This window comes from Lutra lutra, chromosome 1 (assembly GCF_902655055.1).
Source record: "Lutra lutra chromosome 1, mLutLut1.2, whole genome shotgun sequence".
In the NCBI taxonomy this organism is placed as follows: Eukaryota; Metazoa; Chordata; class Mammalia; order Carnivora; family Mustelidae; genus Lutra; species Lutra lutra.
The window spans coordinates 171,769,013-171,793,104 of record NC_062278.1 but is presented as its reverse complement, the minus strand read 5'-3'; the positions used below and the strand labels follow the sequence as shown (position 1 = coordinate 171,793,104).

The 24,092-nt window shown below is 46.3% G+C and overlaps 1 protein-coding gene across 7 annotated transcripts in view; it reads right to left on the bottom strand.

Annotated features, from left to right (window-relative positions):
- Nucleotides 1-24,092, bottom strand: part of SRGAP3 (SLIT-ROBO Rho GTPase activating protein 3) — a 264,685-nt gene that overhangs the window by 71,837 nt on the left and 168,756 nt on the right. For all 7 annotated transcript variants that reach the window (XR_007130165.1, XR_007130161.1, XR_007130162.1 and 4 more), the window contains exons 4-5: nucleotides 17,547-17,609; nucleotides 3,822-4,007 (exon numbers count right to left, since the gene is read on the bottom strand). Coding sequence is in view for 4 of the 7 variants with exons in the window: in XM_047746053.1 (XP_047602009.1) it covers nucleotides 3,822-4,007; nucleotides 17,547-17,609 (249 nt within the window). In the remaining 3 variants the exon portion in view is untranslated. The remainder of the gene's footprint in view (nucleotides 1-3,821; nucleotides 4,008-17,546; nucleotides 17,610-24,092) is intronic.

Below are 24,092 nucleotides of genomic sequence, written 5' to 3'. Positions count from 1 at the left end.
TTATCCATTCACCTGCTGAAGGACTTCTTGGTTATTCTGTTTTTCTTTATAAGCATTTTTCATCACCTGAAATTATATTTTTTATCTCTTTGTTGACTTGCTGGTTTTTGGTATCCACCACTGGAAAGTAAGTTCTATAAAGTCAGGGACCTGATCTGCCCTATTCATCACTGGGCCTGTAGCACCCAGAACTCTCTGTACAAAGTAGGCATTAAGCACTTTTCTCTGGCTCTCTGGACACCAATGATGGGAGAGGCAGAGTGGGCAGTTAGAGGTGCCAGTCTTAGCCAGGAGCTGGATGGCTTCCCTGGGCAGCTGCTTCTGTCCTGGACCAGACTGGGCAAGTAGAGGTCATGAGAAAGTGGGTTGGAGAACTGTCTACTTGCCCCTTGCAGGTGATGAGTCCCATTCTGGGTAGAAAAACAGCTCTCCTTAAAGAAACAGGATTTTCCCTCTTCACATAGGCACTCTTAAACCTTCCTTATTCCAAGCAAAACTATGGAAATGGCCCAAGTGTCCACTGATGGATGAATGGACAAAGAAGATATAACACACACACACACACACACACACACACACACACCAGAGTATTATTCAGCTATTAAAAAAATGAAATCATACCACTTGCAACAACATGAATGGATCTAGAGGGTATAATAAGTGAAAAAGTCAGAGGAAGACAAATACCATATGATTTCAGTCATATATGGAATTTAAGAAATAAAACAAACAAAAAGAGACAAACAAAAAAATGACAACTCTATAGCAAACAAACTGGTCATTATCAGAAGGGAGGTGGGTTGGGGATGGGTGACATAGGAGACAGGGATTAAGAGTACATGAATCATGATGAGCACTGAGTAATGTACAGAATTATTGATTCATTATATTGCACAACTGATACTAATATACCAAATATTAACTATACTGGAACTAAAATTTTTAAAAATTTAAAATTTAAAAAAAAAACCACCTTTTTAAATTCCAGATCTAGTTCTCCTAGTTATTCAATAGAGATGTTTCTATGTCAACCTTTGAATTCTCTTCAGAGATCTCCTCTGACCTTTCCCCACAGTCCACCTATACTGGGAAACAGACTTCTTCAGGTAGTTACCAATCCTATACCAGCCATGCACCCACCCCCTCACAGAGAGTTTTGATACTCCTCACCCATTCCCAGGGGGCTATAATGGCCCCCAAACCACTTCCAGCCCTTCATCGATTCATAAAATTTTATACCTAAAACAAACTGAGGGTTCTGGAGGGGAGGGGTGGAGAGTTAGATGAGCCTGGTGGTGGGTATTAAGGAGGGCACATATTGCATGGAGCACTGGGTGTGGTGCATAAACAATGAATCCTGGAACACTGAAAAAATAAAATAAAATTTTTAAAATAGGATATTAAAGGTATCTCAGTTTAATTCACCCATTTCACACAGGAGAAAATGAAAACCAAAAAGAAGTAGCTGAGGGGCACCTGGCTTGCTTAGTTAGTAGATTGTGTGACTCTTAATGTCAGGGTCATAAGTTTGAGCCCCATGTTGGGTGTAGAGACTTCTTTAAAAAAAGGGGCTTGCCCAAAAACTAAATGGCTCATTAGCAATAACTCTGAACTAAACTTAAGTCTCCAGACCTCCCAGTCAATGGTCTCTCTACTCCTCTATTTATCTCCAATGTTGTAGTTCTGTAATTCCCTGCCTGCCTATCTTATTTATTTATCTGTTTATTGTATATCCACAGATTTGTATAACAATCACCACTATCTAAATTTAGAATACTTTAATCAGCTCAAAAAGAAACCTTCTACCCATTAGCAGTCACTCTTCATTCTCCTCTGCCCCAGCTCCTGGCAACAAATAATCTACTTTCTGTCTCTATGTATTTGTCTATTCTGGACATTTCATATAAAGAGACTCATACAATATTATGACTGGTTTCTTTCACTTAGCATATTGTTTTCAAGGTACATTGTGTTGTAGTCTGTATTAGCACTTCACTCCTCTTCCTGGCTAAATAATATTCCACAGTATGGCTAAACCACATTGCACTCATCCAGATGAACATCTGGATTGTTTCTCCCTTTTGGGTATTATGAATAATGCTACTAGGAACATTCCTGTGCAGGCTTCTGTGTGGAAGTATGTTTTCATTTCTCTGGGTGGATACCTATGAGAATTGTTGAGTCATAGGATAACTTCATGTTTAACATTTTGAAGAACTGACAAATTGTTTTCCAAAGTGGCTGAACCATTTTATGTTCCCTCCAGCAATGTATAAGGGTGCCAATTCCTCAACCACCTCACTAACACTTGTGACTGTCACCTGTTTTTATTTTAGCCAGCCTAGTGGGTATGAAATAGTATGTCACTGGGGTTTAGATTTGTATTTCCTTAATGACTAATAATGCTGAGCATCTTTTCATGTGCTCCTTGGCCACTCATATAAGTTCTTCAGAGAAAGGTCTATTCAAATCCTTTACCTATTGTTTTAAAAGATTTTATTTATTTATTTGACAGAGGGAGAGAGATAGCAAGAGAGGGAACACAAGCAGGAGGAATGGGAGAGGGAGAAGCAGGCTTCACGCTGAGTGAGGAGCCCGATGCGGGACTCGATCCCAGGATCCTGGGATCACAACCCGAGCCGAAGGCAGACGCCCAAGGGCTGAGACACCCTTTACACATTTTTTAATTGGGTCTCTGTCTAATTATTTGGGGAACCTACTTTTCTTTGCCTTTGGAAATTACCCTGGAACCTTGTTTTATTTGCTTATGGTTACTTTTCCAGCTCACCTAGGCCCCGGTGAATTTCTTTTCCACTCAATCTATCATTTTTAAGAGCTACAGGGCCATGTAATCATAGAATGAGATGCAGAAAAGCCCAAATAAATATCTGGTGCAATGTCTGGCACCTAGAAAGAGCTCAAAAAATGTGTACTGATCACATGGAATGAATAAATGCAGAGAACTCAACAAGAAAATTATGGCTTTTACACAGAAAGAAACTTTAGAAGTAACCTAGTCTAGGATAACAAAAGCATGTTAAATTCCCCTCTAAATTCCCTGGCCATTGCAGACATCGTTAACTGATCACAGCACTGTTTTTAACTAATGCCTGGAGGAGGCTTCACAGTCTTCAACACAGAGCTCTGGGCAGCTACTACCCTTCGATCAGAGTTGACCTGAGAGAGAAGAGTCATTAGCCAACACCGTCAGATTTTAAAACCGAGGTTCAGAGAAGTACTGTAAATGTGGCACTTTCAAAACTCTGACTGCGTGATTCCAAAATGAGCACTCATTTCACTGTGCCCTACTAAAGCACGTGTCCAGCACCAAGACACAGTGATTCTAAATCTCCCATCTTGGGCTTGCCAGCGGCATTTTGGATGGGTTCTTCCTTGGGCTCCCAGGTGCTGGTTGGTAGCCCAGTGCTGTTTTCCTCCTATTGGGACCTGCCCTGCCCCAACTAGCTTTCCAGCCACCAAAATGGCCTCCTGAGCAAGGTCCCGCCCCTCCAAATGCCTGGTGATTCCTGCCCATCCGAGAACGTGCTTGCTGGGCGTGAGTCTTGTCACAGTTCAGCTCTCTTGTCAGCTGAGCGCTTTCTCTGCCTGCTGATCCTGGCACAAGGTCAGGCCTAACAAGTGCCAGTGAGGCCTGGCCAGCCCTGCCTCCTCCATGACACTGACCTCCAAGAGCGCACATGCTGGCACCCTGCTTCTATCCCACACCCCTCAGGGTGTAGAGGGGGAAAGCCAAGGCTGTCAGCAGGGAGTACATGCCTGCTTCCTGCCCTGCCCTCAATTTCTCTGAGGCCCTCACTTACCTTTTCCTTCATCTTCTCGATCTTCTTCACAGAGCTGCGGCGCTGGGGCCGGTCCTCGTGACGGAGCAGGTTCATGCTGAGGTCTCCGGACTTGTTGAACTGCTTCTCCTCCTGCTTCTCAGCCTCTTTCAGCTTGCTTTCTGCACTGATGCTCTCCGCATGGTACATGTGGTAGGTTTTCATGACCTGGGGACACACACAGGCAGGAAATCAGCAGCCTGCACGGCCCAGCATGTGGCCCCGGTGCTCCCAGCCCCCTTCAGGCTCTGTATCCTGCCCTCTTCCCACCACATACTCTGAGCTCCCTACTGTGCTTTACTTGCACACAAGCTCTGCGGACTGGAAATGATGATGACCACCAGTAGCAGCCTCCCTGCCATTATCATCTTCAGCAACAGCATGAAGTCCTCACTGAATGCCAGGATGAGTAAATTTAAAAGCTTCCATGCATTTGGGAGTCTCAGAGGTGATAGGACATACTTGGCCCTCCCTCAGCCGCCCTCTTTGGCCAGCCATGACTCTTGTCCCTCTCCTCCTCCCCCCGGGGTCACTGGGAAGCCCCCTCCTCCAATACTCATGGAACTTCCATGGGAACATGCAAATTGTTTTCTCAGCTGTTTCTTTATTGGCCTGCAAATGGCTCTGTCCCCGAAAGGAGTATTACTGGAAATACTAATTGCCATCCTATGCTTTCTGAAATAAACTCATCCTTGGCTATACAGTGAATTCCCACAAAGCAGACCACACTTTGCTCTTCTACTCCCATAGTAAAAGTCGGATATTGTTATAACAAGGGAGTTTTTGAGACAGAAGAAATTCTAAACGTTATCTAATCCAACCACCAAATTTTACAAATAGGGAAACTGAGGCCTAGAAGGGATAAGTGGTTTATCCACGATTGAACAATATCATCAGTGTAATCTCCAAACTTTGCCTCAGCGGGGGCAATACCACAATCAAGCTGCAGAACACTTTAACTACACCACAAAGATCCCTATCCCTTCCCCCAGCCCAGACAATCACTGATTTGCTTTCTGTCACCGCAGTTGAGTTTTGTGTGTTCTAAAACTTCATATACATGGAACCAAAGCATATAATTTCTGTGGGGTCTGCCCTCTTTCATTCAGCATAATTTTTCTCCCATGTCATATCAGTTTTTTATTACTGAATAGTATTTCTATATCATATAGCATTGTATATCTATATCACTATTTGTGTATTTATTCATATATTAATAGTTATTTGGGTTGTTCACAGTTTTGGTCTATCATGAATAAAGCTGCTAAAAATGTCTATGTATAATTCTTTGTATGGATGTATGTTTTCATTTCTCTCAGGTAAATACCTAGGAGTGGAATGGAGGGTCCATTAGGAAAAGTACATTTAACCAAATTAAAAATCTGGTCTCTGAGTTTTAATCCACCACTCTTTCTACCATATCATACAGTTTCCATAATTCAATACCATTTTCTCAGCAGGTATGAACAGTTTGGGCAGCCTTAGAGCAAGGCAGGCAGTCCTATACTAATAGGACTCTATCTCCCCGTCCCCAAACTTTTCTATGCAATATCAAGTTTATGAGCATCCTTCTGTGCTAAGAAACACATGAAATTTCTGGATTCCACAGCTTTTGAAACTTGTTTGTTCTCTTCTGTTGTTTGGATAATTACAGCAGTGAAAAGAGCAGAGGCTTCCATGTGGGGCTGGGATACACTCCTGTCTAATGGGGCCCTTTAAGTCGGGGAACTTGGAATGAATTCCTGGCCAGCATTATAACCTTATTGATTCTCATATGAACTATGAAGTCAGTTTATTACAGTGAAGAATTATTCTGTAACTCTTACCATGAAATCACAGCCTTGATCTGTTGCATAGAAAATAGGCCCAAAGTTAATAGGGGAGCATCTGTTGTAGAATACGTTCTAGGTGTTGTAGAGTATGAACTCTGGTACAAACATCTGGGCTGAATCCTGATGGTGCCACTTACCAGTTGTGTGACTTTCGGCAAGTCACAGAACCTCTCTGACCTCTGCTTCCTCATCTGTAAAACGGGGATAACCAAGGCAACTACCTCATAGATTTGTTATGAAGACTAAATGAGTTCACTTAGGTAAAGTGCTAAGAATAATACCCACCACATAGTAGGAAACATGTAGACATCAGCTGCTACCACCATCACCACCACCACCACCACCATCAGCACCCCTGATTTGGGCTGAGGGTTTGAGAACCTTGAATTCACTCACTTGACTTCAGGAAAATGCTTAAGAACGCTAAAGAACATTAGCTAATATACAAAATGTTATTCTATACCATGTTTCTCCCTTCCTCTTTCATCTTGAAAACCTTCCCAAATTTCAAAACAATAAATGAATAAAAAATGCAATCAACTTTTCTTCACTGGTCCTGGTGGAAGACCTCTTCTCTGCATTCCCCTCATGGCTGATTTTCTGAGTTGCCATAAAGCCTCTAGAGATGCCATTCTCCGTGATTTCATCCACTCCTTAGGCCAGTTCCACTAAGTTTATTTCCAAACTTAGTGGACCAGAGTGTGCCAGATAGATGTATTCTCGACATCTAGTGGCCAAAAGGAATGACTGCAGGCTTACAGGGAACCAAAGCAATTGCCAGTTTTCCACCATCTTTATACCAGCGTTCCTGCAATGCCACGCGGGTAAGACTTGGGAATACCTGCTGAAGTCTCTCAGGCCTCTGCCTTCCCGTTCTCACGCTTTTCTACTTTCCTCCACGTTCACAGGCACTACTGGTTTCTTTGCTTCTCTACCATGCTGCTGGTAGTGTCCATTTCTGGACTCACCCCTTTCTGGGTTCAATGATTCCTGCTAAAGCCACTTTTTCTGTTTCAGCTGCTGAAGTCTGCTTATCTCACCATTAATCTATCATCTTTGTTGAACAGATCAGAGGAAGAGAGAGCATTTCTATTTGCAATTAGATCTTCCTGTCCAATCATCCATGCATCCATCCATTTATTCACTCAAGGTCAGCATCCCAGCTAGGTGTTCTCAGCCTCCCACATTTCCCTTTGCCTAGTTTTCCACTCGAAGCACAGAGTACTCTTCCTGCTCTGCAACAAACCAAGCTTCATAGTACATTTCTCTGAACTGAGGTGCAAAAGTCCCATAGCCGGAGGACCCCGGGGCTAAACTCCCAGTGATCCAACTGGTAATTCCTGATCCTAAAAATAACAGTGAACTTGATTGCTCAGGGTGATTTATATCTGACAGCTGCCACAAGAGTTTACCTGGGGACCTCTCAGAAACGAGTTTAACTATATCCAGAATCCTCTAGATGTTTCCTTTATTTAATTACCTGAAACACAGGCTTTAGCATGAAAGATCCTTAGCTCAATAGTTTAGAAGAGTCTTCTCAATATTACCAGCCCAGGATGTGTTAAATAATACTTAAACTTATCAACTACTTCAGAGTTTGCAAACCTCTTTTATTATCCCCAAGGAGCATTTCAATTAACCTTTACTCCAACCCTGGGAGGCAGTATGGTACCAATAATGGTGAGAACAGCCAACACTTACTGAGCACTTACTACATGCCCAGCTTGTTCTAAACACTACACATATATTAACTTTTTCATTTCTTACAAAAACCCTAGGAGGTAGACACTACATGACCCAGCTTTACAGATGCAGAAATCACAAAATAGGAATAAAGGGATTCTCTACCCCACAGGGACTGGAGACTTGGTTTTGAGCCTCAGCCTTCCCCTCAGACTTGCTGGGTGACTGTGGCAGCAGCTTATCCTCTCTGTGCTGCCTGGTGGAGACCAGAATGGGGATGGATAGGAAGGTGCTCCATAAGTTGGAACTATAAAGTGACTGGCTGACAGCAGTGTTGGGGCTGGGAAGGGAGCAGAGGTGGATGCAAGAGTTCAGCTGAGGTCAAGGCACTGAGACCCAGCCTTCAACTTGGCACCTCTGAAGAACCCCTCAGAGACACCCACCTGGCTTAATGCCTGGCTTAATGGGCTGCATTCCAACCCTCCAGAACATATCAGGGAGACCCCCTGGAACAAGACTAGCACAGGGTGAGAAGGACCCTGTAAGGACATATAAATTGAAACCGCTGTTCTTGGACACAGATCAGTTTCATACATTCTCAAAAGGCTCTCCAGACATCTTGGTGTATTAGCACATCACTGAAAGAAACTGGGGCTCAGAAATGGCAAGTGAATTGCACAAAGTCACACAGCAAGCCAGATAGCGAGGACTTCTGAGCTGTGGACACTTGCTGTTTGTAGTAATCACGCTGCCTTTTGCTGCATACACTTTGCTTTCTGCATCTTCCCAAATCCTCAGATCACGAAATCAAGTACTATACGTATAGTCCTTCAGACCCTCATTTAAATGCAAAAGAAGCCAAAGGAAATATGGAAGTTGAGAGTATCAAAAAAAGGGGACATGCTGGGGCAAGATAAGAATCCCTTGTTTGACAATAGGTCCTCAACAAATAAGTTCAAGCGCACTTCCTCTACCCCACAGACAGGGCTATCTCTGAGTCATCCAAGAGCTGTGTATGGGGGAAATTCCGGGCCAGTGCATGCCAAAGACATCCTGGAAGGAAAAGCGAGTTCCCAAATTTCAGTATGACCACCCATACTCTGTGTGGCCCACGTTCTCTCTGGAACTTATAATTGCTATCTTCTTTACTCTTTTTGTATGTCCACACACTGTTTCACTGCAACTTGAGTGCAAAGTCCAGAGAGCCAGGACCCAGTTCATGAACATATTCCCTGTACTAAAGCAGAGAGTGGTACCCAGCAAGCATCAGATATATTACCACGCATGAATGAATGACAGCTGGCTGGGTGTGTAGGTGGAAAGACTGATCGATGGAAGGATGGACAGAGAGGGAGATGGTTGAATGGACAGATGGGTGAGTGGGTAAACAGATGGGGGGATGGATGGATGGACGGATGGATGCAAATAACAGAGCAAAGAGAAGAGGGAGAACAAGTGGGACAGATACAGTTCTACTACCTTTGACTCTGGTGAATACATTTGGAAGTAGGGAGACAGCTACATCTTTGATCAATATTTATTTGTTAAGTATTTGTTCAAATACTTGTTCAAACATTATTCAAATATTTTTTCAAATATTATTCAAATATTTGTTCAATATTTACTGAATAGTTCATTATGCGCCAGGTACTATACTAGGAAATACTATAGTGTTAAAGACAGACAGGTCTCCTGTGTATTCATCACAGAATACACTCTCTAGAGGGGACATGGACAAGCTTACAAGCTGTTATCACATGGTGTAACAAGCATTATGATAAGGGAAATATAGGATACTAAAGGATGGCTTTGTAGAAGAAGTGTCATGTAGAGTGAAACTTGAAGAGGGGCACCTGGGTAGCTGAATTGATTGAGCATCTGCCTTGGCTCAGGTCATGATCCTGGGGTCCTGGGCTGGAGCCCCACTCCCCACGTGGGGCTCCTTGCTCAGCAGGGAGTCTTTTTCTCCCGCTCCCTCTGCCCCTCTGGCTGCTTGCGTATGTTTGCTCTCTAATAAATAAAAATCTTTAAAAAATAATAAAAATAAATAAACTGAACCTTGAAGGAAGAGTAGCTGTTACGTGTGTGAACAGGGCAGGGGCAGGGGTAGAGTATTCCAGAAAAAGGGAGCGCTGTAAGCACTAAGCCCAGAAAGCACAGGAGTCAAACAGGTTTGAGGAATAGCTTACCGGTAGAAGTGTATCAGGTGTTTGCTTGAGTACTAGCCAAAGGAGTCACCTCCATATTCTCCCCCAGACACTCCCCCTAGGTGAACACCTGTTGTTTTTCTCTGCCTGGGATCATCCAGTCCTCTTCTTTCTGGAACAGCTTCCCAATTTCCTTTGAGGAAATCCCCAAAATTCCCCTCCAGCATTCTAGTCCTGGTGGCTCTTGGGAGACTGACCCCTCCCTCCAATCCCAGGGGCGGGCATGAGACCCAGGCCTGACTAAACATGATGTCAACCTGACCACAGTGACTAGAACCCATGATCCCAACCAGGCCAATCCAGGACTTTGAGGGAAACGCTGGAAAGGGTATATTAATTTTCCACCAGGAGGCACCCGAGCTGATAAAAAGTGACTTTGTTACCCCGTGGGAGAAACCTGCCTGATGATGAAGACATCACAGAGGAAAGCAAACAGATGGACCGATGGAAGGAAAGAGCGAAGGAGGACAGGGAGACAGAGGAAGGAAGGAGGAAAAGTGAGGGAGGGAATAAGGATAAAATGGAGGAGGTGTGCTCTCCAGCCTTTGATCTGGTGAGGCTGCCACAAAGATGTGTGGAGAAGAGCTACACCTCGATCATTAGGTTATCTGCTGAGCAGCCTGTGATATGCCAGATCCGACACCAGGTGCTGGCAATACGACTCTGTGGAAACAGGGTGCGTGCGCCTCACAGAAGACACACCGTACTGGGGAAACAGCCAAACAGGTGTGTGAACCTGAGATTTGATACACTGATTCTTCATTCCTGCCAGCTTGCGTGGATTCCTGCCCCTCGCTATTGAAGGAGCCCCTGTTAGCTTCCCCACTGCCCACCTCGGTCCTGGGCCCAACCGGCCCACCTCAGTCCCTAACTCACACAGAGAGAGTACTGGCCGCCTGAGCAGGGGGCTGCTGGCGCTATATCCCAGCTTCCTGCTTCACTGCTGCCTTCAGGGCTGCTTCCCCAGCCTCCCTATGGACCCCGGGGAAATCCAGGGTCCTTCAGATCCAAATCAAATGCCACCTCTTCTCTGTGGCCTCCCCGATACCCAGGTGGACTTCATCTCCCCACCCTTCCTCCCACTGTGTCCATATCCCCACAAGGACACTTGACACAAGGTGTAGCCATGTCCCGTCATCCGGACACAGTGGAGGATCAGTAAATGCAAACTGAGCGAGTGAAGGAATGTTTTGGAGGGAGAGCCGGGGGAGGTGAGGAGGCTGTCTGGAGGGAAACCTTGTCTCCCTGCTCCTAGGACCACTTCCATCCCTAAGGGAACCTGGGCTACACCCTGGCTAGCAGGCTGCGGTGGTTGGACAGAGCCCACCTTGCCTCACCCTGAGCTGGAGGCATGCCCTCGTCTCCCTCTGAGGGTAACATGACAGGAAGACAAAAGCTGGAGCAGAGCCTCAAAGTTTCTCTAGTCTCGTGCCTTCGTGCTACAGATGGGTAAAATCAAGGACCAGATCCCAGCTAACTTGCACTGGGCCAGTGTTTCTCAAAGTGTGAAATGGGAACCACCTGTGTCAGCAAGATGATTTTTTTTTTTTTTTTTTTTTTTAGGTGTTACAGATGTATTAGCAACCCTTCCAGCTCTCTTCAGTTCTGTCAGCGGGGAAAACTCAGTTCGGCGCTCACAGGTCTAATACCTCTACTGCTGCTGAGTGGGCACCAGCGAGAATGAATGCTGTTGCGCCTTCATTTAACTTCCGGAACCCTTCTGTTTTCACCAAGCTGTTTGTCGTCCACTAACGTAAAAGACCATATCCTTCCAAAATAAGTGTATGTAGGACTTACATATATTTATAGAAATAATTTAATGTATTTCTATAAGTAACTTAGGGGAGTAGACTAAGAGCTGGCTCTGTCACTCTGTCACCGGCCAGGTGACCTTCAGCTGGCTACCTGACCTCTCTGTGCCTCATATCCCTCGCCTCTAAAATGGGCTAGGAATACTACCAGCCACCTCAGTGGGTCACGGTAAGGATGAAATGAATTAAGATATGTAAAGCATTTAGTTCAATGCCCAGCCCATGAGAAGCATCATATAAAAGGAGAGCCTCTAATTATTAGGCTATGAACCATTCTCCAAAATAGATCTTCAAAAGCAAGATACAGAACTCTAGGTCCCATTGTTACCACCTGCATAAAAACAGGGGTGGGCAGGACACACCCATCCGTGTATGCCTGTTGATGAAGCAGACATCTCTGTGGGAAGGTACTGCTGAACTAGAAACCAGGAACCGAGGTTGGAGCAAGGGGCACTGGGGCAACAGGAGACCTACTTCTGTGTAACTCTGTACTGTTTAATCATTGCTTTTTACCAAGTGCATGTATTATCCATTTCTAAATTTTTTGAGAAGGAAAGTGCCTCTGGCTGGAGTGTGGAGTACACATAATAGAGCAAGCCTCAGGGTTGGGAGAATAGTCAGCGGACAATTGCCCTTTTGCAAGCAAAACAGTCGCTGGGCTCTGACCTGCGTGGTGGTGATGGAGGTTGAAGGAGAGAGGAAAGATGCCCAAGTGCATAGGAAAAATATTTATGCTCCATTCTTTCATAAAATACACAATGATTTAGCATTGGTGTTTGCCAGGCATCACGCTATGCTCTCTGCCACTTACTCTTCTCGGAACGATCCAGAGATGAGCTGGTAATATCCCCATAGTCAGAGGGTGTGACAAGGGACAGGGTCTTGAACTCAGGACCAGCTGCCTCTAAAACCTGTACTCTTCCCAATGCACAAGGTGGCTTTCCCCCTAATTTGTTAGGGGGAGATTGTTTTTTTAAGTGAGTCAATGTAAAGAAAAATATTAGAGAAAGGAGAGAAGACCCAATGGCCTGATGGAACCATGAATGGCGACAGACAAAGAGGCATCACTCCAGAAAGACTCGGGGTGAGCCCGGGATGGAGCTGGAGACAGAACCCCCGTGGTTGGGCTCCTAGTCTCAGGCTCGCTCCACCACCTGCATCCCTGAGGGTCGACATCAGAAAGGAGACACCTTCCCAAAAATTTGCCTGGGGGCCCACAGTTGACTTCACGCCCCTGAGCACAGCGCAAAATCAAATCAAAGCCTGAGCAAGTGGAAAATAGAGTCCATTCGTTACACCAATCAGTTTCTACCTGTCACCAGCTGTGGCTGGGTGTGGACACTCCTCGGGCCCCCTCCATGTCACCCCGAGCCAAGTCTCAGAGGCCCCTTCTGCCGCTGGGAGCCTGTAAGGCAGGTGGCCGTGCCTGGGAAAGCACTGCGACGGAGCACAAAGAAAGGGTCACCCGAGGGATGCTGCAGCATTTGTCACTTCAAAACACAACAGATACATTTCATGATCTAGGACTATTACTGGTAATCTGAACATTTTTTTAGCTAAATGATGAAAACACAGTGGGGTTTTTTGTTGTCTGTTTTGTTTTTGCATCTCCTGGAAGGATTAGCAATTGGCCCACACTCTCAACTTCTGCCCTTTTTCCCTCCCAGGCTGACGTATGATGATGGAGGGCTATCTTGTGTCAAGCTGACTGATGGGAGTTCAGGGGAAAATGAGTGAGGCGGGGTTTGGGGGGGAGGGGAGCTGTACACACATGCTCACACATGCACCCGTGTTTGCACACATGCTTGCACGTTTTAAAAGGAGGGCACCTCAAGGTGATGAAGACAGAGGGAAGGTATCTTAAGTGAATGAATGAATGAATGAATGAATGAATAGACAAACAAACGAAAGAACGAATGAACAGAATGTCCAGCCTTGCAGTCTCCCCTGCATCCTGGTCTCAGATGGCAACAAGCCTTTTCCCTAAAGTGGGTGACAGATGGCGCTTAGCATGTATCTGTATCATCGTTGTGCTCAATGGTACCCCCTGACCACATCCCCTCCTCTAGGAAACATCACCAGAACAAAACTGAGGCTTACTGGATAATCTTTTCTCAACATCATTTGTCCTCAGTCACCAGTGATCATGACTCCAGGGCTGGGAGAGGAGGGGAAGTTGTATAACCAGGCCTTGCAACTAGAAAGTGCTCAAAGAAATCCCTAATAATGAAGCATGGGATTTGGGCCCCCCCGGTGCCCTCAGCAGCTGGGTGGCTGCTCCCCCTACTGCAAGCACGCCCCTCTGCTTTGTGACCTGGCACGGAACTCCCATCAAGAGGTGGTGTTTATTCTCCACACCTCCACCATGGACTTGGCCATGTGACTTGCTTTGGCCAATAGCCCATGTACAAGTAGGACACAAGCAGAGGCTTGAAAGGTGCTGGCACGCTGGGCATTTCCCACTTGGGGCTCTTTTTCTAATTGGCCAGAAAACCACAGTCACGTCAGTGGCTCTACCTGAACTCAGCCCAAACTGCTGACCTACAAAGTCATGAGCCAATGAAATGGTGCTTGTTTTAAGTCACTGAGTTGTGACACAGTTTGTGGTGCAGCCTCTGAAAACTGCTACAAAGGCCTTCAAGCAAGGTACTTCTTTGTGCCTCAGTATCTTTATCAGTAAAAGATGCCAATTAAATAATACATACGAAGTACCCACCACACACAGTGTGTGAGCACTCACGAAATGGCCATAGTTGTTCCTACCCTTGTTTCGGCAATAAAGGAAATGAGGCCCAAAGATGTTCACTGGCTTGGCCAAGCCGGTAGGTGAGGCAGCGAGACTTCAAACCCAGATCAGTCTGTAATCGGTTTGTTCTGCTGGCATCCTGCCCTGCCATCCCTGCTGAGAGAATTTCCTTCCTCCACCTCTCTTCCCCTCTGCTTCTTTCATTTCTACCCCTCCGAGGAGTAGAGTTCACCCTCCAAGGGTGAGTTCAAAACTCACCCTTGATCCCAGCATCCCACTTGGAGCTAGCACTTTCTGGAAGCCTCGATCTCTCCTGCATGCACTCGCTCTCCCTCTGGTTTCATCACTCAGTAAATAGGTATGGGCCACCTACTATGTTCCAGCACAGCAGAGAACCCAGGGCAGCCCTCACAGGTTTCACAGGCTTGGTGCCCACCTCGGAGTCCACGTACCCAGCACACTCTCCACTCCATCCTGGACTGCTCGATCACCAGGTCACATACTTTACTCTTGTCTCCCTACCCAGACTCGAAACTCGTGAGCAAAACCATTTTCTTTCATTTATTCATACATCCTCCCCTCCTCTGCTTCAGCAAGTGCCTTGGCAACACTGGGGATGAACAGGGGACTTCAAAGATGAACTCTCGAAATGTTCACAGCCCAGCCACTGTGCCTCCTGCAGCCGTGGGTCCGGAGCAGGCAGCCCCAAATGCCCGAATGTAAATGATTTCTGGGCAGTCACTGAAGACTCTGTGTGCAGTCAATATGTGACTTGGGGGTGGGGGGTGTGCTGTGGGCCCTCTGAGGCTCCAGTCCTCCACAAGTGGCTGCAGGAGAGAACTAGGGAGGTGCTAGGTGCTGGCCCTTTCTCCAGCACCAGCTCTGAGGCCATCCCCAGGCTGCCGTGAGCAGAGGCAGTCTGCCTGGTCTGAGCCTCTGACACCAGCAGCATTTCTGTCCAGCTGCTCTGCCCCGTGGCCAGCAGAGCCCAGTGTGCATGGAACACCTGCTGGGCTCAGGGCACCGCACTGGACACCAACACCAGCTTCCCAATCCCCATCTGCTTCACCCAGTTTACACCTGCCCAATCTGTTGATCACAGGTGAGACTGAGAGGTGAAGTGACCTGCCAGAGGTCACACACCAGGTTCGAACTGAGTCTCTGGGTGTTAAGCACAGTGTTACTGACCAAGATCTGGCTCTCAGGAGATTACACACCAACTGGGTACATGAGGATAACATGATTGTTTTTTTTTTTTTTTTTTTTTTTTAACTGCCGTAGAATTCAAAGCCCGGAGGCAATAGCTTTCCAAAGGTGGAATTTGGTCTGGGCTTGAAAAATGAGTATGACACATACAAGCAGAGAAGGAAAGGGCGATTGTAAGCAGTCGGAGCTACTTGGATAAAGGAGCAGACCAGGTGGTATTTGGGGTGTGCGGAGGACGTGGAGGAGAGGAGCCCAGCTGGAACCCCAACGAAAGGTTAAAGACCTGGGTGGGAGTGGCTTGGGGGGGGCGGTCTCTGGCACCAGCACCCAGGTGTTGAAATGCCACAGAGGAAAGTGATCCATTCAAAGCGGTGCCTGAGGAACATAAAAAGGACCTAGACTGGGAAACACTGGTCTAGCCAAGTCCTCTGCAGCATTCTGAGTAAGGAAGGCACATCTGGTGACCAGCTTTGCATATTTATCACCACCCTTCCTCCATTGGGAAGGCACAACAGTTGGTTTCACACTCACCGAGGAGGTAGAAATCAAGATGATGGTAGTACAAGAACTTCTATCCACCGTGCCTTTTGTTCTTTGTTCCATGCATGCTCTACATATCTAGTCTCCTTCAACTCCCACAGGGTCTGCAATAAGTAGCTGTTATGATTTCTGTTTAACAACTGAATTTGAACCCAGGTCTCCGGCTTTAGGGTCTGCTTTCAACTGCTAGGCGACTATTCCCCACAATGCCCAGCTGACTCAGTCGCTTGAGAAGCACCAGTTCTTCCTTTCCCCTAAGCAATGACGCAGCTAAAAACTGTCCAGGGCACAGGTTGTGCTTCTCAACCTGAAATAATTGAAATGTGAGTCTCAACTCTCACAGGTTAACCTCCGGGAGCTCGCGTCTCCATTTTACTGAGTAGAAGACTGAGGCCCAGAGAAGTCCCCATCACTGTTTAGAATCTGAGATCGTAATTCCAACCTGAGATCCAGGCTCTTAGGCAAAAGCTCTCAGGCCCTGAGAAGTCCACCACCTGCTGGCCACGCAGAACATGACTACAGAAAGATCCTACCACCAGAGAGAGGGGTCTTCTCGCAGCCTGCTATTCTTTCCCTTTCTCAAATATAATTTTAGCAGCAGAATCCCCACTTATTTTTTTATTTTATTTTTTAAAGATTTTTATTTGTTTATTTGGCAGACAGAGATCACAAGTAGGCAGAGAGGAAAGCAGAGAGGGGTGGGGGAAGCAGGCTCCCCGCTGAGCAGAGAGCCTGATGCAGGGCTCGATCTCAGGACACTGGGATCATGACCTGAGCTGAAGGCAGAGGTTTTAACCCACTGAGCCACCCAGGCGCCCCAGAATCCCCACTTTTAATAGGAAACTTTATAAGGAACCCTGACGTATTTAAAATACAACAGCTTTATTCTACCCTGTTTTGGGGGATGAGGGGTCTGGAGCTCTCCCTGCAGGGGCTACCTCATCCCACTCCCCTAGGCTGTTCCTGAGGCTCATCACATTCCTCCATAAAGAAGCCCAAGGGCCCTCAGGGCACAACCAGTAAACGCCTGCATCATAACTTGGTGAGTCTGCATTCCCCATTCCTTGACCCTCTTGAATTCTAATAGTCATCTCGAGTCCAGTTAGATCTTGCCTCCGTGTAGGTAGCAAGGTCAATTCTGCACTGAGTTGTAATGTTCTGAAATCACTCCTTGGAGATAACGAGGTACGCTCACCCCTTTCACCTCACGTGTTTCCTCAGAACAGTGCTCCATTTTGCAAATAAGAATGCTGAAACCCAGATGAGCTACGTATCTGCCTAAGTTTCCATCATCAGTAAGGAGCAGACCTCAGCCTCAGCCCATTGCATTTGACCGCAGACCCACATCCCTGCCTTGGGAGGTTTTATCCATGCTGTCCCCTCCCTGACCTTGGTCTTCTGCTTTGGAAGGAAACACATTCCCACACCTGGCAGGTCATGCAGGTCTCTTGTGAACGTATACAAACTAAACATGCTCAGGGCCCCACCAGAGCTATACAGAATCAGAAGCCAGGGTTATAAACCATTACATCCCACCAGGACGACCCCCTGTCTCTCAGCCCAAGACATAGCAAAAATGCCCAGGCTCATCCCATGACTCTGGTTAGACTCCCTTTGGCTCCTGGTGCTGAAGAAAGGGGACCATATCCCAAGCCCAGCAGCAGAGCCTGAACAGGACTTACTGTGTAGAGCTCATTGGTGACCTTCAGGAGCTCCTCGTGCATCTGCAGGCCAATCTCCTTGCTCTGGAATATGGAAGAACAAAGGTCAGAGGGGGAGAAGGTCACTGGTTGCATTGACCAATTTCCTCTTCAACACAGAAAGGTCAGGAATACTTGGGATGGGTGGGGATAGGCACAGAAACCAATATAGACCTTATCGATGGAGACTTGAATTACTCAATTTGTATCCATGAAACAAATCCATGGGGAGAGGTCCCTTGCAAAAGGAATTCCCTGGCCAAATAAGTTGGGGAACCTTATATCTCCCTGCCTTGGTGATTTCCAGATACATCACTATGCTAGAGATTCTGAGAAATACACAGCCAGTCAATCTGTTCATCTTTAATTCTATGGGTGGGTCTTTTTTTTTTTCATGGAATTTTATTTTATTTTAGCGATTTTAAAAAATTAATTATTTTTATTGACAGGTAATGTATTATTTGCCCCAGGGGTACAGGTCTGTGAATCATCAGGCTTACACACTTCACAGCACTCACCATCGCACATATGCTCCACAATGTCCATAACCCAACCACCCTCTCCATACTCCCCCTCCCCCCAGCAACCCTCAGTTTGTTTTGTGAGATTAAGAGTCTCTTATGGTTTGTCTCCCTCCCGATCCCATCTTGTTTCATTTTTTCCCTTCCCTACCCCTCAAGCCCCCCACTCTGTCTCTCAAATTCCTCATATCAGGGAGATCATATAATAATTGTCTTTCTCTGATTGACTTACTTCGCTCAATATAATACCTTCTAGTTCCAACCACATCATTGCAAATGGCAAGATTTCATTTCTTTTGATGGCTACATAGTATTCCACTGTGTGTGTGTGTGTGTGTGCGCGCGCACGTGTGTGTGTGTGTGTGTGTGTGTGTGTGTGTATCCCACCTCTTCTTTATCCATTCGTCTATTGATGGACATCTAGGTTCTTTCCATAGTTTAGCTATTGTGGACATTGCTGCTATAAACATTCAGGTGCACGTGTCCCTTCGGATCCCTACATTTATATCTTTAGGGTAAATATCCAGTAGTGAGATTGCTGGGTCGTAGGGTAGCTCTATTTTCAACTTTTTGAGGAACCTCCACGCTGTTTTCCAGAGTGGCTGCGCCAGCTTGCATTCCCACTATGGGTTGGTCTTAAGCCGATATGACCAGAGTATGTGTCCCTCACTCAATACTCATTAGCAACTCATAAGAGTGGGGTTCCATACAACACAGTTTGGGAAATAATGATCTAACATCTCAATTCATCATGAACAATAGAGGTTAACAGATAGGCTATGGAGCACAAGGCAGGAGATCAGGGTTGTTGCCTCCACTGCATCACTGACTGGCCATGTGGGCTTGGAGCCTTCCTTACCATCTACAAAATAAGAAGCTTAAACTAAAGCATCACCTCCCAAAACTTGGTCTGGGAGTCACTACTGACCATTACACTAAAAAAAGGGGGGCAGAGGCTTCTGTAAGCAAATGCACATGGGAAAAGCTAGTTGATCTAGGGGAGACAGGTTTTCTTACAAAAGGACTTTTGAGAGGCTTTCATACCCTCACGTATGTGGGCTTTCTAAGGAGTGCTGTAGTATGTGGTTTAGATGATCTTGATTCTTGTTCCATGAGGTGACTTACACATTTGTTATATTGAGAGAAGCAATTCAGAAAACAATGAACAAATTATCTCCAGGTCCCACCCAGCCTGAAAAGTCTAGGATTCTCTGTTACTTAAGGTTTATTGTTATTATTACTATTATTATTGTTTTGGTTAATACTCTCCCTGTTTGCCTGGACTATCATGAGAAGTTTACATGTTGAAAGTGGGAGTCCTGAAAATAACGTGTCTTGGCAAGAATGTGAAGGAAATAGAACCCTTTTTGCACTGTTAGGGGGAATGCAAACTGGTGCAGTCACTGTGGAAATCAGTATGGAAGTTCCTTAAAAAATTAAAAATAGAATTACCACACGATTCATTAATTCCACTAGTGGGTATTTACCCAAAGAAAAACCACTAATTCTAAAAGATATATACACCCCTATGTTTATTGCAGCATTATTTACAATAGCCAAGATATGGAAGCAGTCCAAGTGCCCACTCATGAATGGATAAAGATGTGGTATATATGTACAATGGAATATTATTCAGCCATCAAAAAGAATGAAATCTTACCATTTGCAACAGTATGGATGGGCCTACAGGGTAGAGTGCTAAATGAAATAAGTCAGTCAGAGAAAGAAAAATACCGTATGATTTTACTCATATGTGAAATTTAAGAAACAAAACAAACAAAAGAAGAGACAACCCCCCTAAAACAGACTTTTAAATACAGAGAACAAGCTGGTGGCTGCCAGAGGGGAGGGGGGTGGGGGAATGAATGGGTGAAATAGGTGAAGGGACTAAGAGCACCTTATCGTGATGAACACTAGTGTATAGAATTGTGGAATCATTAGTCTGTACACCTGAAACTACCACAACACTGTACATTAATTATACTTGAATTTAAATTTAAAAGAAAGAAAGAAAGAGAGAGAAGAATGAAGGAAGGAAGGGAGGGAGGGAGGGAGGAAGAAAACGGGAGCCCTGATCTCCGCTCCCTGAGAGCCGAGTCATCGTGTTCCCCTTTCAGCTCCCACAGCTCAACAGAGATCAGCCTTCTTCCCTCCCCCACAGAGGTCAGGAGCCCCTGGACTCAGCAGGAGTAGAGGAAGGCTCAAGACCAGATATGATGCCTTCCTAGGCTCCTTTTCCTACCTCACAGCCTTTCTCTCAGCTTCTGGTACTGCAGTTGCCAGAAATCACCCATCTGAAGGTCTCTTAAAAGACTGACAAAGCTCTGGGCAGTCCAGAGGTGTGCTTAGACCTCCCTGCAGCTCTAGTGGCTAAAAATGGGGGACTGAACCCCAAATCACGGCACAGCCTGAGCAGAACCTCCTGTGCAAAGCTCCTGGGGGAACCTTTGGATCCCCCAGATGCATCCCGTGCATCTGCAGTGGTGGTCAACGAACCCAACCAGCTATGCCCACCTCCTTCTATTCCTGATTCTCACAAGGAAGTTGACAGCCTGTGCCTCAGTTTCCCCTGTGGCCCCCCTCCCTGACTTTTGCCTCTCTGACTGGACTCTGGACTCTCTGACACCCTCCAGTAGCCTCCTCTCAGTCCTCAGTCTCATTAACCTCTCTGACACCCAAGACCCAGGTTCTTATGTATTTATTTTTATGATCTAACTTTTTCAATAGGTAACAAATGCACAGGATTAAAGAAACGCTAAGAGCCAGCAAGGCAAAAAGGAAAAAGTAAGTCTCCCAAGCTCCCACAACCTCACCCAGAGGCAACTGTTATTAGAAGTTTCTTTTGATACCGTCCAGAAACAGTCTATGAATATACAGACACATGTGTGGATAGTGCGTATTCTTTTTTCTTCACACAAATGGAAGTATTCTATACCCATCTTTTCATCTTGCTTTTTTCCACCTAACCGTATGTTTGAGATTTTTCCTTTGCAGTCACAGAGGTCCTGCATCCACCTTTTTTTTAACAGCTGCTTGAGGTTCCATATACCAGATGAGTCATAATTAATTAAACAGCTTCATAACAATGGGCATTTAGATTGTCTCCAGTCTCTTAACATTTCAGGCAATGATGGGGTGAACATCCTTGTACCTTGTCACTGTGCACATGAGCAAAGACCCCTGTCAGAAGAATACCTAGAAGCAGCTCTGCCAGGAGAGCCTGCTTCTCAAACTCCCACCAGTCTTGCCTTCCCAGGCCCTGCCCCAGCCAGCTCCCCACACAGTCCTGACTCCAGCTTCCACTTCTCAGGGACCTGCAGCCGTGTCACCATTTTGGTAGTCCTCTTCCCGGCTCTGTCCTGCAGTACTTGGAGCCCCAACTCCAAGACTTAGAACTTTGTTGCAAAACCATACACTTCGAATGTTTCCTCGTCACATCAAACTCAGATTATCCAAAATCAAACCTGAAATTTCCCCCATCCCCTTGAGTTTTGTCAACAAGATAATACCATCCCAAGCATGGCAACGGGAAACCTTGGAGTTATTTCTGAAAAAAATTTTTGGTCCTTCCCCTTCAATCTGGTCTGTCACTGTGCCCTGCCCTCCAACTGCTCAATCTTGCTCTCCATAGCAGGTAAGGCTGACTCCCTCCCCAACATCCAGCCCCAGCACCCTTTCTGCTTCCTAAAATGGCCCCGGATCTGGCTCTGTATTGATTCCTCCAGCTGAGCTCTGGGAGGAGCTGTAATGCTCTGGCCTATTAGTCCAGGGCTGAGCATGTGACTTAACTGGATGGAAGAGAAGGACTTAGATGGTTGAGGGAAGGTTTTAGCTTTTCTACTGAGGGCCCCAGTTGCTACCAACAGGCACCTTAGGACCAGAACAGGAAGTAACCTTGGGTAGCAGAGCAAAAGAAACCTGGCTTCTTCCTGAGCTGCTGAGAAACTGCTTTGAGTGAACCCAGAGCCTTCCTTTCAGCCAACTTCCATTTCTGTGGTTTTGCTGGTTAAGTCACTTGAAGCTACAGTTTTCTTTTACCTGCAGCCAAAAGCATCCTAAGCATCTGGGACCACCAGTCCCAGAACAAGCACATCATCACTGCAGGACCCAGACTTCTAAAGATGTGCCTTAACGAAGTCCATAACTCTGGTCCCCAGTTCTGCATGCCTGTGCCAGTATTCCCTCCAGAGCCTCCTTAGTTCTTACAAGATCAAGACCAATCTTTAGCTTGACTTTTGAGGTTCTAGGTGATTAGCACGGGCCTGGTTATACAGTGGAGAGGGCTGAATTTTGGATCCAGAGACCAGGAAAGGAGGTGGGGCTTTAAGCCATTAAACCTCTGGACAGCTCAGCTTCCCTGTATGTAAAATGAGCACCTGTTTCTGTCCTCCGTATTAAGGGACGTGTAATGCTCTTGCTTGTTTAACGTGTTAATTCATTGATCATTTGTTTCCCCCACTTGAATGAAGGTCCCATGAGCACAAAAAGATTTTTCTCTCTGAGGGCAGGTGCTCAGATATCTCAGCTGCTGGGAGGGCTACGAGCAGACTGCCCCCAGCCAAGAGCACCCTTCAGGGATGGCCTTAGTACACAAGGTAACATCCCTTCCAAGCACTAACAGGTTCTGTCTGATGAAAAATGGGTGGGGCGTCATAAAAGTCTGCCTCTCCCCTCTCAACTGGGACAGCTCTAAAGGGCTTCTCCATCTTTAGAAGTACTCACAGAGCTGTCTAAGATTTCTAGCAAGGCTGCCTGCAGCATGGCTTGACTTCATCTGCTCCCTCCCCTGCCCTCCCAAAGTGCGGACCCCAAGAATGTTCCCTCACCATTCTACTAGATGCCAACTTCAGCCGTCTCAGATCTGCTTCCTGGGTTTCCCACTCCCATGTCCCTGCAACACCACAGAGCCTGTGTCATGGTGGGTGCTCATTAACTATATTGAATGAGTCTGTGAATGAATGAAGTGAAAGCTCCTCTAGCCTTAGTTTTTTTTATCTGTAAAAGTAGGATGCTGTGCCGAGTGTCACAGAGTCCTTGTGAAGATACAGAGAGATGACATTTATGGGAGCACCCAGCACTGGGCCAGGCACAGATGAAGAGCTAGCAGCACAGGCTGAGTGGACCCACCAGATGCCGGAGACAATGCTAGCAGATTGCCCAGAAAAGGAACATATAGTTGAATTTTTAATTAGCTTTTCCTTTGAGAATCTCCCAGTTGGTAGGTCAAGGGTCAAGAACATAAATAAGGCAGGAGGCAGACAGAGAGCTATAGAGGGTGAAAGATAAAGAGGATAAAGAGGATGGCGGGGGAGTACCACCAGAGCCATCTCACTGTGCATGAATGGCCAGAGATGGCATTCCAGGTGGGGGGCACAGCCTAAGCAAGGGCAGGGCAGGAAAGTGGGTGTAGGGCAAAGTTTGGTTTGCAACGAGAGGCACACACCAACAGAACAGCAGAAAGTAAGCTTGAAATGGAGGCTGGGTCAGATCACCAAGGCTAACGGAGGGCAGGCTTCATTCAGAGTAGAACTGGAGCCACAGAATGTTTCTGAGTGGGAAAGAGTGGTGCCCAGAACAGTGCTTCAACCAGTATATGGAGGGTGGACTGCAGGGGGAGGGCTCATGGTCTGGTTCTTGGGTTTTCTCCACAGCACGGTAAGCCTCCACATGGAACCCCCCCCCACCCCGAGTCTCTGTTCATCTGCCCCATAGCACCCACACAGAGCAGGCCCTCAGCAAATCGTTACTGAACTGCACAGTTATTTTGTTATAGTTGGGAAGGGAAATATTCTCAACTACACTTCCAGAAACTACTGAATGAGGAGCCCAAACTAAACATTCCACCAGGAACAGGAGGCCAAAACCCTGATAACATTGAGCAGACCATCACACCCAGCCCTTGGGGACCCAAGTGGCAATGTATTAGCACTCATTATTTGAATTTTTAGCATGATTTTCATGCCTGTAGAGGTTGGGGGTGGCAGGCTGCTTTTCTACCAGAAGTGTG